This window comes from Nematostella vectensis, chromosome 7, assembly GCF_932526225.1.
Source record: "Nematostella vectensis chromosome 7, jaNemVect1.1, whole genome shotgun sequence".
Lineage (NCBI taxonomy): Eukaryota > Metazoa > Cnidaria > Anthozoa > Actiniaria > Edwardsiidae > Nematostella > Nematostella vectensis.
In genome coordinates, this window is record NC_064040.1 from 9575854 (window position 1) to 9590073 (window position 14220).

General features: G+C 39.7%; 2 protein-coding genes across 6 annotated transcripts in view; one reads left to right on the forward strand and one right to left on the reverse strand.

Moving 5' to 3' along the window:
* Positions 1-9331, reverse strand: LOC5518999 (sorting nexin-6). 2 transcript variants are annotated; one of them, XM_048730530.1, is made up of 13 exons: positions 9227-9331; positions 8543-8581; positions 8324-8428; positions 8139-8249; positions 7535-7601; positions 6168-6222; positions 5544-5667; positions 5144-5239; positions 4745-4800; positions 4007-4355; positions 1703-1816; positions 1412-1447; positions 1-916 (listed from the first exon to the last, which is right to left on the reverse strand). In XM_048730530.1, exons 2-13 carry the CDS (start codon positions 8558-8560, stop codon positions 866-868), a joined length of 1182 nt encoding a protein of 393 aa, XP_048586487.1. In that variant the 5' UTR covers positions 8561-8581; positions 9227-9331; the 3' UTR covers positions 1-865. The 2 variants fall into 2 exon arrangements, with proteins under 2 accessions (XP_048586487.1, XP_048586486.1); XM_048730529.1 differs by lacking the exon at positions 9227-9331 and adding an exon at positions 8669-8772.
* LOC5518949 overlaps positions 8798-14220 on the forward strand; it is a 20640-nt gene continuing 15217 nt past the window's right edge. For 3 of the 4 annotated variants that reach the window (XM_048730525.1, XM_048730528.1, XM_048730526.1), the window contains exons 1-5: positions 9506-9659; positions 10389-10588; positions 11595-11666; positions 12865-12924; positions 13541-13615. In XM_048730525.1, coding sequence (XP_048586482.1) covers positions 9573-9659; positions 10389-10588; positions 11595-11666; positions 12865-12924; positions 13541-13615 — 494 coding nt within the window. In that variant the 5' untranslated portion in view covers positions 9506-9572. Of the gene's footprint in view, positions 8938-9505; positions 9660-10388; positions 10589-11594; positions 11667-12864; positions 12925-13540; positions 13616-14220 lie in introns of those variants that run through there. The other variant, XM_048730527.1, reaches the window with a different exon arrangement.

Genomic DNA, 14220 nt, shown 5'->3' on the forward strand with positions numbered 1-14220 from the left:
TTTTACAGCTATAACTCTTATTTATTGGTATTTTTTACGTACAAAATATAACCTGCTCTGACATGTCCCCAAATAACTAAACAGACAATGCCAGACCCCTTGTTGGTGTCTAACTTCCGTAGAACTCGCCACCAGGCTTATAATAATTATTTTACCCCGAGAAGCACAGATTTGATTACCAACATAGCCTACGTGTAGGCTATCAGGATATTTTTGCGGGTCAGCGGCTAACGTAGGCTATTACCAACACAGTGAGACTGAGGTTATCTAATTGATTTTTGCTATTTTGTAAGAGCCTCATCTTTCTTGAATTGTCAAGTTTGGTCAAATCAAGTTACAGTGGTCCACGAGACACTGACGTGTGATTAGTATGTAACTAAAGGGGAAGTACAGAAAACAGACAAATGGAGTGAAATATAGTCTAGTATTAGTGCACAGCACCGTTTCCAAACCGTTTCATGGATTAAGGAGCCCAACTCAGTCTCACCTTTAATATTTTGTTATTGTTTTCAATCAACATTGGAAGAACAATTAAAATTCGAAATAATCATCTAAAAACAAAGTTTCAAACTTCATTTACCAAATTCGAATGGAAATATTGCAATAGCGTTACCTTCCAATACTCGGTACTTGACTAGAATGAATGAGACTCCTTAGTTTAAATCACTCTTACATTGTTTGGTGAGCTTAAAATTCAACGGCTGCTTTCACAGCTTTTCCAGGAAGAGATCTAGTAGACAAGAGCAATCACTGCTTATCCAGGAAGAGATCTAGACAGCAATAATAGCTTTTCCATCAAGAGACCTAGACATGGAGCAACTTGGGAGTATGGCTGGGATTGTGCTCTGTTTGGTTATTCTTCAATCTACAATTCTTCAAGAGCGGCTATTGTGTTCTTGAGAAGTTGGTGATGAGCCTGGAAGAGAATTTTTCGTTTAAGGCAAATTGCGTTTGTCATCTTTCCCTGGCAATAGCCTCGATAAATTAAGTATATTGTATTGTACTGGCTAATATCCCTCCCTTAACTGACTATTCATCCATCCCTTACCACCCCCTCCCCCTCAGTGTTGTTCCTTATATGTGGAAATGATGTCAATCATTACAGAGAAATATAAACGCAACTGTCACTGTAGAGAGATACACACTTCCTTAGCCACCACTACACACTTTAAGAAAGTCAGCGAATAAAGACAAACTTCACAACTAGCAGGGTCTTGTCAGCTATGATGTGAAATAGAGAATTTGTTAGCCATGCTGGCTTGCTACTTCATGTTCATGCTAGTCAGATAGCACATCTGTTATACTCATTAGCTCAATAAAACAGTCGAGGTGGCCACAGTAGTGTGTGCCACATGGTAAACTGCTGTATTCTGACTATCTATTAGGGAACAGGGAATGAGTATCAACTTACCTTTGCATGTTTCAATTCTAACTCTACTAATTCAGTCTAGAAAAAAAGAGAACATGACAATTAAGCAAGGTTTACTAGCATTAAATGCTTTCAAGTCAGTGCAGGATTTTATTTAATAATTTGAATATAATATTCTTATTGCCTGTTTGATAAAGCTTTAAACGATTTCTGAGTACATGAGTGTGTAGCCTAATGTAATGTTCACAGAGATCCCTTTGCAAATGGTTTCTTTTGCACACTAAGCATATTGATGTAGCCCTAAAACAGCTAGTACCAATTCACCATACTCACCAGATTTTTTCTAAACTGCTGCACTCTTCTGGCTTTGAAGTCAGTTAGTTCCTGGCGAGCTATCTCAGACATATGCTCAAATTTTTCACTGGCATTTTGCTGGGCACTCTCAGCCTATGGGATTATTGGACAAGAAATGAGTTTTTTAAATAGAATACAAATTGGCAGTTTTATATGATGTGTTTGCGTGCTCTGGGGAACTGGACTTAAGTGAGGCATAAAAAAGGGATTCAAGCTATATATCAAGCTGCTGCCGTACCATTTATCATAACTCCTATCATCGTCATCATCATCATCACAAACACATAAAGAAAACCAACACCATCATCATCACCAGAACCATCATCATCACCACCACCATCACAGGTCGTGTAGCAGCTCTCAGAAGATTTCACCACATTAGATTGATACACCACAGACAAAACAATGGGAAACAAAACAGTAGAACGAGAATACAATAGAACAATGAGGTAATCCAGCCAGTTACGTAATGCCTTATGAGCGGGCTGATACATGACTGACAATCACCACCAACACCATCATCATCACTGTCTTTATCACTAACACCATCATCATCACTGTCTTTATCACTAACACCATCATCATCACTGTCTTTATCACAAACACCATCATCAATGCCATCATCATCACTGTCTTTATCACAAACACCATCATCAATGCCATCATCATCACTGTCTTTATCACAAACACCAGCATCATCACTGTCTTTATCACAAACACCAGCATCATCACTGTCTTTATCACAAACACCATCATCATCACTGTCTTTATCACAAACACCAGCATCATCACTGTCTTTATCACAAACACCATCATCATCACTGTCTTTATCACAAACACCATCATCAATACCATCATCATCACTGTCTTTATCACAAACACCATCATCAATACCATCATCATCACTGTCTTTATCACTAACACCATCATCAATGCCATCATCATCACTGTCTTTATCACAAACACCAGCATCAATACCATCATCATCACTGTCTTTATCACAAACACCATCATCAATACCATCATCATCACTGTCTTTATCACAAACACCATCATCAATACCATCATCATCACTGTCTTTATCACTAACACCATCATCAATGCCATCATCATCACTGTCTTTATCACAAACACCAGCATCAATGCCATCATCATCACTGTCTTTATCACAAACACCAGCATCAATACCATCATCATCACTGTCTTTATCACAAACACCAGCATCAATACCATCATCATCACTGTCTTTATCACAAACACCAGCATCAATACCATCATCATCACTGTCTTTATCACAAACACCAGCATCAACACCATCATCATCACTGTCTTTATCACAAACACCAGCATCAATACCATCATCATCACTGTCTTTATCACAAACACCAGCATCAATACCATCATCATCACTGTCTTTATCACAAACACCAGCATCAATGCCATTCTTATCAACAACTCCACATCATTGCCATCACCATCACAGTCCTTACTAGCAACACCATCATCGTCACTGTCTTTATCACAAACACCATCATCAATGCCATTCTTATCAACAACTCCACATCATTGCCATCACCATCACAGTCCTTACTAACAACACCATCATCGTCACTGTCTTTATCACTAACACCATCATCAATGCCATTCTTATCAACGACTCCACATCATTGCCATCACCATCACAGTCCTTACTAACAACACCATCATCATCACTGTCTTTATCACAAACACCATCATCATCACTGTCTTTATCACTAACACCAGCATCAATGCCATCATCATCACTGTCTTTATCACAAACACCAGCATCAATGCCATCATCATCACTGTCTTTATCACAAACACCAGCATCAATGCCATTCTTATCAACGACTCCACATCATTGCCATCACCATCACAGTCCTTACTAACAACACCATCATCATCACTGTCTTTATCACAAACACCAGCATCAATGCCATTCTTATCAACAACTCCACATCATTGCCATCACCATCACAGTCCTTACTAACAACACCATCATCATCACTGTCTTTATCACAAACACCATCATCATCACTGTCTTTATCACAAACACCATCATCAATACCATCATCATCACTGTCTTTATCACAAACACCATCATCAATACCATTCTTATCAACAACTCCACATCATTGCCATCACCATCACAGTCCTTACTAGCAACACCATCATCGTCATCATCATCGCCTTTATCATTGCGAATGCCATCATTATCAGCAGAGTCATAATCAACTACTGCATCATCACAAGGCAACTTACTGCAGTAATCTCCTTATTCTTCATCCTGGCCTTATCCAAGGCCTTGTTAGCATTCTCGTACTCGGCTAGACACTTGGCTCTCCGGTGGAGCAGATTTTTGGCAGCCTCAGTGTCCCGCATGTAATATCGCAACAGGTCCACCATCTTCAAGTCTTCGTCAGATGCCACCCGACCTTCAAGCTTACGTGCTCGTTCAAAGTAGTCTCCTGTCTTGTTAAGAAACTTGTCTAGCCCTGTGTACTCGCTGGTCCCCATGCTTGCAATACCAGTGGATATTTTTATGTAGACATCTGCACAGTTCTTATGTGATCTTGTCATGACGTCTCCCTTGCGCACAGAGTCCTTTAGCCTAAATTAAAAGCAATCAACAATTCCTTTATTTGATGGAGTGGGTTTATTATGGGTCAAGTCAGATTTTTTAAGGAGCAGGATTTCTATAAACCTGGTTCTATACATTGAGGACTGTGAATCCATTGTCTTAGATAACAAGGTACTGTCATTTATCACACTTCATTAACCTGCACCAGACGATTCGTAACAGTGTTTACACACTGATTCACACTCATGTATGTTATATGTGTGAAACAGACCATTTACTGATAATTAAGCAAATTTGGCCAGTTACAGTTTGGACAGTTACTAAACATTTAATTTGATATTTCCTCCTTTCTCACAAGGATCTCATACTCCAATAAAAATACACTTTTTACCAACATTCTTTCAAAGACAACTTCTTACTTGTTGTGGTATTCTACAAGAAATTTCTTTTCACTCTCAAAGAACTCATCAACATCCTGAGGAACATAAAACCAGTGTTAGGACTTTGTAAAAGCATTTATAGTGAGAAAACAATTATTAGGATCAGCAATGGATTAGGATCAGAATATGAGACTGCTAGCCCAGAAAGCAGGACTTTATCCACACCCTTAATCAGACCCTTCCTTCTGCCAAGAGAGCAGGACTCTATCCACACCCTTAGTCAGACCTTACCTTTAGCCCAGAGAGCAGGACTTTATCCACACCCTTACCCAGACCCTTCCTTCAGCCCAGAGAGCAGGACTTTATCCACACCCTTACCCAGACCCTTCCTTCAGCCCAGAGAGCAGGACTTTATCCACACTCTTAGCCAGGCCCTACCTTTTGCCCTGAGAGCAGGACTTCGTCCACCCCCTTTGCCAGTCCTTTGAACAGCCCTCCTAGCTTCTCTTTTTTGTTCTTGCCACGGACATTGAGCTATCACATAAACAAAAGCACCATAAGGGTGTTTTGTATTTGATTTCATTACATCTAACAACTCTCAACGTGTTTTTATGTATAAAAGCTATCCAAGTAAAATTTTAATGCTAATAAAGTAAATACAATCTGATTGTGTAAGAAGCTGCCTATGAGCTAGTTGAGGTGTCAATCATTTTACAGCCAGTGTTGGTAAAACATACAGTAGCAGGACCTATTTCTGGGCATTTTGAATATTTGCATCATAGTGCTTATTCTGAATTGATTTTTTATAGCTCCTGATGATTTTTTTCCACAACCTTACCTCTGCTTTATACTCTAAGAAAACTTTGAAGTTACTGTCCTTCCTGAGGCTGGGATGGGATGCTAGCCTTGTCAAGAATACCTCGTGCATCGCCACTGTCTTCTTGAATGTTGCCAAGTACTCACTGACAAATAAAGTAAACACAAGTTAGAAAAAAGCCTTATTACCTCCTACTGAAGGCCCTCAACTTAAAGTGTCAATCCATTCTTAAGTTTGATAGAAATCAGCTTCATAACGCAAAAGTTTTTTATTAAAAAATGGGAATAACAAAAGGTGAGGAAGAGGGAATTAACCTGGCCACTTCATGGCAAAAACAAGAAACACAATGCACCACAATTCAAGTGGGAAGAATCCCGAATGCATTGTGAATCATGTAAGACGTTCTTTACAAGGAAGAAATTATTAATCATGTAAGATTTTCTTGACAAGGAAGAAATTATTAAACATTTAAGATCTTCTAAACAAGGAAGAAATTACAAATCATGTAAGATCTTCTTGACAAGGAAGAAATTACGTATGAATCATGTAAGATCTTCTTTACAAGGTAGGAATTATGAATCATATAAGATCTTCTTGACAAGCCAGACTATATTGACACTAAAACCACCACTATTTTTCACTCACGCTTCTAGCTCTTGTTTCATCTTTTGAAACTCTTCCTTTGTCATGTTTCCTTCCCCTGTAAATACAACAGACAGTAAAATGCATTGATTATTTGTGGAGTTGACATGAGACAGAGGACACTGTCCTTTTACTTCACGTTCACAGACAAACTCGTTCCCAGAGCCCAGTACCTTCATAGCGCCAAGGTACAAGGTTCCTAGGGGGATTCTTATTGGCTCTTGAGCTTACTTCTGTGAGCATGCGCAAATAAAACAAAATTGAATAGAACAATGTAAAGGTCCACGACACTTGTCACACATTCTGTGCTTACTAGTGAGATTTCGTTTTGAAAATAAAATTGCAGAGAAAACTTCCAATCATTTGTGGCTTTTTGTGTCTTACAACATCGAGGGAAGCCTATGGGAAATTATGGGAAATGACGAAGCATGCGAAGTTGTTATATATATGCCAGTCATGATCTTGGTGGATTAACTTTTTGAAAGAGTTCTGTGTAATGATGCAAAATGATTTCAAATATCTGATCTGATAATTTGGCAATATTTGAAAGAATAGCTAGACATCGTATTTATGACATCATAATTGATTCAACCACACCCAAAATAGGGCGTGGCACATGCTGGTGATCATTGTCTGTAAGTTTGATGATCACAGCCTAAGCGGTACAAGAAATAGGGAGGGGGGCCCAGGGTTAAGGGCAAAATCAGTAAAATGATTGATAACTGGATTTGCGCTGTCCTTGAGACAAAAACAAACCGTAGGTGAATCCAAGCACTTTGTGAATTAGGAATTAGGAATGCTTTACCGTACCCGGTTGGCACCATATACACCAAAACCATCCTTTTTATTAACAACGACTGACTTCAAAATGTGGGATTGAATTTCTTTCGGTGTAAAATCTTCAACTTTTCCTAATTTGTCAAGCACGAATTGGATCTATCAGTGAAAGAGATCAAATGAAAGAGATCTTTCCGGTTGCTATTTTGTTTGGACATGTGCAGTAAAACTGGAGCCAACTAAATCTTTTGGTGAAAAAAACTCAGAGCCTTGTACCTGACCACTGGCTCAAAGGTACATGGTCTCTGGGAACGAGATTGGTTCACAGAAAAATACAAGAAAATGTTGAACTAAATAAATGCCTACAACTCTTACTACACCACAAAAATTTTCAGCCAAAGTTATATGACCCCCAAAACTACACCTTTTCCTGTCCAGGAAAAGATACAGTACATTCAAGTGGTAAAGAATGCCCTTAATTCCCAACAGGTCCAATAATTTTAGCCATGGAAATATTTGAGAACCCACTGCGGCTCCCCTGTGTATAGTTCACTGTATTATGTGTGATAAATTGTGTACACAATAACAACTACCTTCTCCTAGTTTTTGCAGCTTTTCTCTTGACACATCAAAGTCTGGTTTGGGAGGTGCGGGAGGTATCTAGAGATAAAACAGAAAAAACTTAACCCTGATTGAAGCTAGGGACCTGAATCTGGCATGTGGTCGTAGGAGGCAGGAGGTTTGGAAGGGCCAACCGGCTTGAATGTATGGTCTACTTATAATATTTGCAGTTTTTATCCATTTATCTGTTTCAGTTTATTTCTTATTTTGATAGGTTATTGCAGTTCCAGACCCCAATAAAAGGCAACCCATTGTAATATAGTAATAAATAATATAGTAAGATTTTATTCTTGAACATTACAGAAAATACACCATTTTTTTTTGGATTTGAGTGAAATCTCTAAAAGAATATATTTCAAATGAAATGCAACAAGGAAACGCAGCTATCAGATGTGATTTCAAGATACATATATTGTCATCATTTTAAAACGATATGATTTAGTCGAAATTCTGTTTATTTGTTCAGAAGATATCAGTAAAATATTATTACGATATCTATTAAGGTAGTAATAATAAGACGCTTAGTGGAGTGGTAATGTTTGATAAGCTTTGTTCCACAACAATCATCATACTTACAATAATACCCGCATACTCCTCGTTCTCAACACATCTATCGTGCAACCATACGAACTCCTCGTGTTCTCGAACAACACTGAAGTCGCTCTCCTTGAAATCCGGCAACGTGGTCTACGAGAAAAAGGATAAAAAAACACGCTCGACCTCACCCCCTCTGGATCAAATGCTTTCAAATGGAGTCAAACCTTTGTATGCACTGTGAATTTTACGCGATCTCTCTCACTTAGTGCATCTGAAATATCGACATTCAGCGAGCTATCGGAAGAAAGGTCCACAGATTGTGTTCGATTCTGAAAAAAATGAGAAATAGCGAGATATAAAAACAAGAAGAAAGCAACTTGTGTCTTCAATGGGCTAACACAGACAGGCACGGAACGCGAGCTCTCATTAAAATCCTCCCCTACCTTCTCGTCATCCAACATGTCGGGACTATCTGCAGCGTCCTAGGGAGGCAATGTATTTGTTAACGTTAGAGCAAGTTTGAGGGGTTGAGGGGAACTTTTCAGGTGTATTTTTGAAGAGTTTCGTACCATCATGGTTGCCGAACTAGCTCCGTTCCCTATAGGTCACGTGACGGACAATGGACGCTTTTACTCCACCCCCGGCGGGGAGTCCATCTACAGGTAACCCAACAGAGGTCACAAAATAAAAGCGAGGCAGGACAACTTGACAAGGCTCACGAACTTTTAAAAGCATTCTGTTTATTGTGACAGATTTTGGGACATAAACTAAGGTCTGCTAGTCTCCTCCGCAGTGCCCAGCGGTCGGAGTCACGAAGCCCTCCCGCGCTATTTAGTATGTGAGTGATTCGAAAAAGACATTTAGTATGGATTTGGGCCTTGTTTTCTTCTACGCCAGTCGTCCTGACCTTTGTCACGATAAGCCCATAAAAGAGTAAAAAAGTTTTATGTTTCAGTTCAATTGTATTATAATGGCCCGTTCTTTAGAAATTGAAGTATGAAGTATATTCTAAAATTGCTAAAAAGTCACCTTGAAGAATAATGCTTTTTAATTTTCTCACATTCCCAAACATAGACTATTAATACCAAAGGCTATCGGGGAAACCCCTTTTTTAAATAATTTCCTACCTCATCAGCTCATATGCTCATGCCGAATGGCGAAGCTAAATCAAACATACCCTTCACTTTTCGGAAGTTAATGTCAACTTTTGGTATCGAAAGCCATCAAATAGTTTTAAATTTTAACAACATAACACAATATCAGATACTTCCTGTTGTTTTGTTGTATCCAAATATAATTCTAGGGACTTTTTCGGGTCAGCTCTTACAAGCTGCAATTTGATTGGGCAAATGAACAATATCCGCACCTCGACACAAAGAACGAGAAGAATAGAGACAAAAGAACTCCTTTGTAGAACAAAGATAATAGGAGACAAAGCAGCTGCGTACTTACTCACTTTTTCCTAAGCTTTTAATGCTTGACTTCCCTCATCGTTTTAGTTGTTTTCTGGTTTCGAATACCCAAGGAACATTTGAAACTACCTTCACAAGCGTCTACAAGGTGAGCATTTAAGCAACATAACAATTATTTTTTTTCACTAAACATTGAATGGAGCTAGCTTTGCTTTGATAAAACTTAACTGAGTCGGCTGTATTTTGCGACGTGGTTTTGGGTTATTCTATTATCACCTTCTGCAAAAACACTTTTGTCTTAGTTGCTTATTATTTGCCTTTATTTCATACCCCATCTTTGTGATTTGGGACTCAAGAATTATGGTTAATCTGTTAAATGTCACAGAAAGCGGAAATACAGTATATTAGTTTACGAATAAAAAATATCAGCATAATATTCGAATAAGTATAGACCTTTTTTTTCTTTTTGCCAAAGCGGAAGCGGATATAATATCGAGAATATCCAGATTTTTTGGCTTTGCAAGGTGTAAACTAAAAAGAAAAAACATTACTACTTCCCATATGGTATGCCGTCTATAGACGGTACGAAACTGATGCGCAGCTGCTTCAATGGGGGTGGGGGGGGGGATAATCAGATAATTCGGATAACAAAGGGTAGGGGTGACCGCCACCTAAAACCGGTGACCTAAAATACCAAGCCGTAAAAAATTTATTACTTTCTCGGATAGAAAACAATAGAAAAAGCGGCGTGGAATCATCATTGCTCGGGAAATACCTCTTAGTAATTTCATTCCGATACATTCTCGGACGTCGACTGGTTGAGAGGTCAGCATTATTTATTTTTCCGAAGCACTCAATATCGTCCCTCCCCTTTCAGTCAATGGAGCCCTGGAAACTATTTGGTATATTACTTTGTTGCGACGTCATGGTTGCTATGGCAGCAACAGGAGCCCACGCTCCTTGTCCGCGGCCAGCGGTGGGTACCTGCACCTGTGTGCAGACTGGTTCCTACACGAATGTCAAGTGTCTGGGTCTGGACGAGTTTCCACTCGATGTGCCAATCAATACAACAAGTCTGTAAGTACCGGATACATGAATATGAGTCGAATGTTTACCGTGCACACGCCAGGAACGCCAAGTATATGTAACGGCCGGGTTTCACTGGTTCGATAGAATGGCTCGAGAAAGGTTAGGGAGAACTAAATTTAATGCCATGGCACAACTTGACACACGAGCAGAAACTTTGAAAATATGCATGGATATATGGATATGATGTATGAGCATATGAGCATATGGTCTGGATGGGGGGTCTGCATGTCGGTAGTCAGTTAAAATTTCCATAAGTTGTCGGTAGTCGGTACGAATTATCTGTCTTTGTCGATAGTCGGTAAATCTAAGTTAGTGTTCGCATTTGTACCAGATTTTATGTATAAACAAGATAAATCATTTTTTAGAATTGATTAGTAATTATTAATTTATTGATAATAAATTAGTTATGAATTAATAATTGACAGGGAAGTTGATGCAACAGGAAATACATACTGTATATTCTGAAATGGCTGAATTTAAGTAGATTGACCGATTGGCAACTAGTCACTAGTTTTTTTTTCATGTTTTGTCGGTATTCGGTTATTTTTTAAGCCATTTGTCGCTAGTCGGTTAACCCCATCCAGACCCTGCACAGTGGTCCCACTTGTAGAAAAATACAACATTTCCAGCAAGTTACACCATAAGACAAACTACAAACCCAGCCAACTGACTTTACCTAATGCTACACCACACTATAAAAACGTAATGCATTGGAACCTGAAATAGGCTAAGAAAGCCTCTCCGTATTACAAAATATCACTGAGGAAAATGCGCACTCCCTGACAAACTAAAGGCACATCAAAAGCTATCTTTTTCCATTGTTATACATATATTCCTTCTGTTCCGATCATACATCAAGTAGGTAGCTTGCCTAGCGGCTCTAGGCGGTGAGGGGGGAGGGGGGGAGGCAATCGACTCCTATCTAAATAGGGTAAAGGGAAGTAGTAAGGGAAATAATAATTGTATCAATATTATACTATGCATTGTGTCTCAGGACGATTAACAATGGAGCTATACGATTTGTTCCTCGAGATTATCTACAGCAGTTTAAATATCTACAAACTTTGTAAGTACTCAAAGTACGTGCTCTTATTTTAAGAGTTCACAAATCTTGTAAAATATATATAGCTATCCCGGGGGGGGGGGGGGGGGCACCGATAAAAACAGCCGGGGTTGATCGTCGGCAAAATCGAATTTAACCCTAAGGAATAGCACTTAAGGTGTGGTCAACAGAAATTCTTACCCCAAGATAGCAAATAGGGTGTGGTCGAAGGAAATTTTAAACTAAGATAACAGAATTGGAAAAAAGGTTAAACACCCCCTTAGGAATAGCTGTTGCTCATATTTTAAACCTAATTGCAGAATCGGAAAAATCCTTCAATACTCCCGCATGCTAATATATAGCAGTTGGACAAAATTTTATACCCTAAAGGGGGGCGATCACCACCCCCGTCTAATTTTCTGGAGAGTCCCCCAGGGATTGATATTGAGCCAAGCCTAAAAAAAAAATATAGCAACTAGATACGACACCTCAAAAAAAACACAAAAAAACATACAAAATAGAGATCATGCGGGGCACTTTGGACAAATCAACAGTGATCAAAAATTTTGTGATACACATGGGTACATATGGAATAGCCCGTGTTTTAGGTTACTGCGGCTGCGCGTATGACAAAGCGCGCCTCTGATTCAGTAGCGGGTCTAGTGGGAGGGTTTAGGGGGTTTAACCCACCTCCTCCCTTTAGGCTGCAAGAAAGCCATATGTAACAAAAAAAATAATCCTCCCCCCCCCCCCCTTTGTCACTGAGCCAAATCCCCCTTTAGCGAAAAGCTAGATCCGCCCCTGTGATTTGTTTCCTTTAATCACATGACACCTCCGTTCTTATGGGTGGCAAGTCGAAAGCAAAACCTGAATTGTCAACTTCAGGGTGATCTTCAGGGTGATATCTCAATATGGTGTCTAAATTACCCAGAGGACCACCGGGACGGCATTGCACCCCTGACAACACCTCGTGTTTAAAAAGACCTTTCTGTCTTTTCTTTTCTTTTAAGAGAAAATCTTTAAATTGAAAATCTATGAGGGACTCCAGCTCGCAGCCCCTCCCCCCCCCCCCCACACACACACACAAGCACAACCCCCAAACCACTTATGATTTTTGCACAGTTTCTCAGCCAAGACCTTTGTTACCGTTCAGATTGCCTGGAGAAAGGAGGTTACTGGGGGCCGGTTGCTACACTCATTTGAATGTGTTTTGCTATTTCAGAGACCTTCAAAACAACAAGATTTCAAATGGGTTTAGGCTCCCTGACAATATGTGGAATATGTGAGTAATGCTTTTTGATAATTAGTCTACTTGTTCTGATTTTTGTTTAAGAAAACCACACTGAAATGTTTGTTATTTCGAAAACCCTTCCCCTTCAAGATTTACAGTATTTTATTCGGGGAGGGAGGGGAGGGAGAGGCATGGGGACCGCTCGACCTCAACATCTCTCAGTTTGTTAAAAAAATTCTGGAAAATGAAGGGATTGGAGTCCCAAAGAGAGCAATGATTTTAATTAAATAATAAAAAAAAAAAACAGGAAATACAGGTTTGTGATAATAGGGGACAATTATTCCTGACTCAATAAACATTCCTCCCGCTCCTACTTAGAAATATCGCAGCTCGCACCTTGGATACGGACCTGCATCTAGCCTGTTTGATCACGGGGAACTCGATCTATTAACTTGTTCCTGGATTTGATGTCACACAGGCTGCTAGCGGTGTAGAGATGGGAGGGGGAAGGGCGGCGGGACAGATAAGGTGGGGCTCGCCCTCTGTATCTCGCGCAATCCCGATTCTAACATGGCGGTCAAGTATGGATCGAATTCTATGCGAAAAAAACATCTTCTACCTCTAGAATACATTTATTTAATTTATTTAGTCGTTCTCTTTTCAACAGAAATCTAGCAAGCAATCAGTTGAAATCGTTGGACCTGTGGGGAATGATGGACAATCTACATCGCTTGAAGGCTTTGTATGTATTAGACGAACTCCCACCCCCCCTTTATTTTTCTGTAAAAGAAAGCTTTGTGGGTATTATTTGGTGGTTCTGGTAGAATAGAGAGGTTATTTAATGGTTATTTATTTTCTATTTGACTTACTATGTGCAATCGCGCCTTAGATGCCTAGTGGCGGATCTAGGGATTAGAAAGGGGGGGGCTTTTTTGACAGGCCAGGGGCGTACGCGGGGTTTTAACAAGTTCCAGTCAAAGCATTCAGAAGCTGAATGAGGGCGTTGCGCCTCATCCCGCATCCCCGTGAAGATTTCATAGCTCCCGCCTTTGGGTTTGAAATTGGCGTCAATGCGTCAGACATTTAAGAATATTACACGATCCTCTGTCATCTTCGATCCAAAATATGACTATGACTGCAAGTATAAATTGATCAGTGTGTTCCACCTTGTTTCCCACGGACTCGTATTCGTAACGTCCCTATATGTCAGGCGCTCAGTTGCTTGTTATGAACGTCTGTATAGGTCATGTGTACTTTTGTCACCCACCCTCCCCTCCCTGCAAAGTATAAATTGATCAGTGTGTTCCCCCTTGTCTCCCACGGACTCGTATTCGTAACGTCCCTATA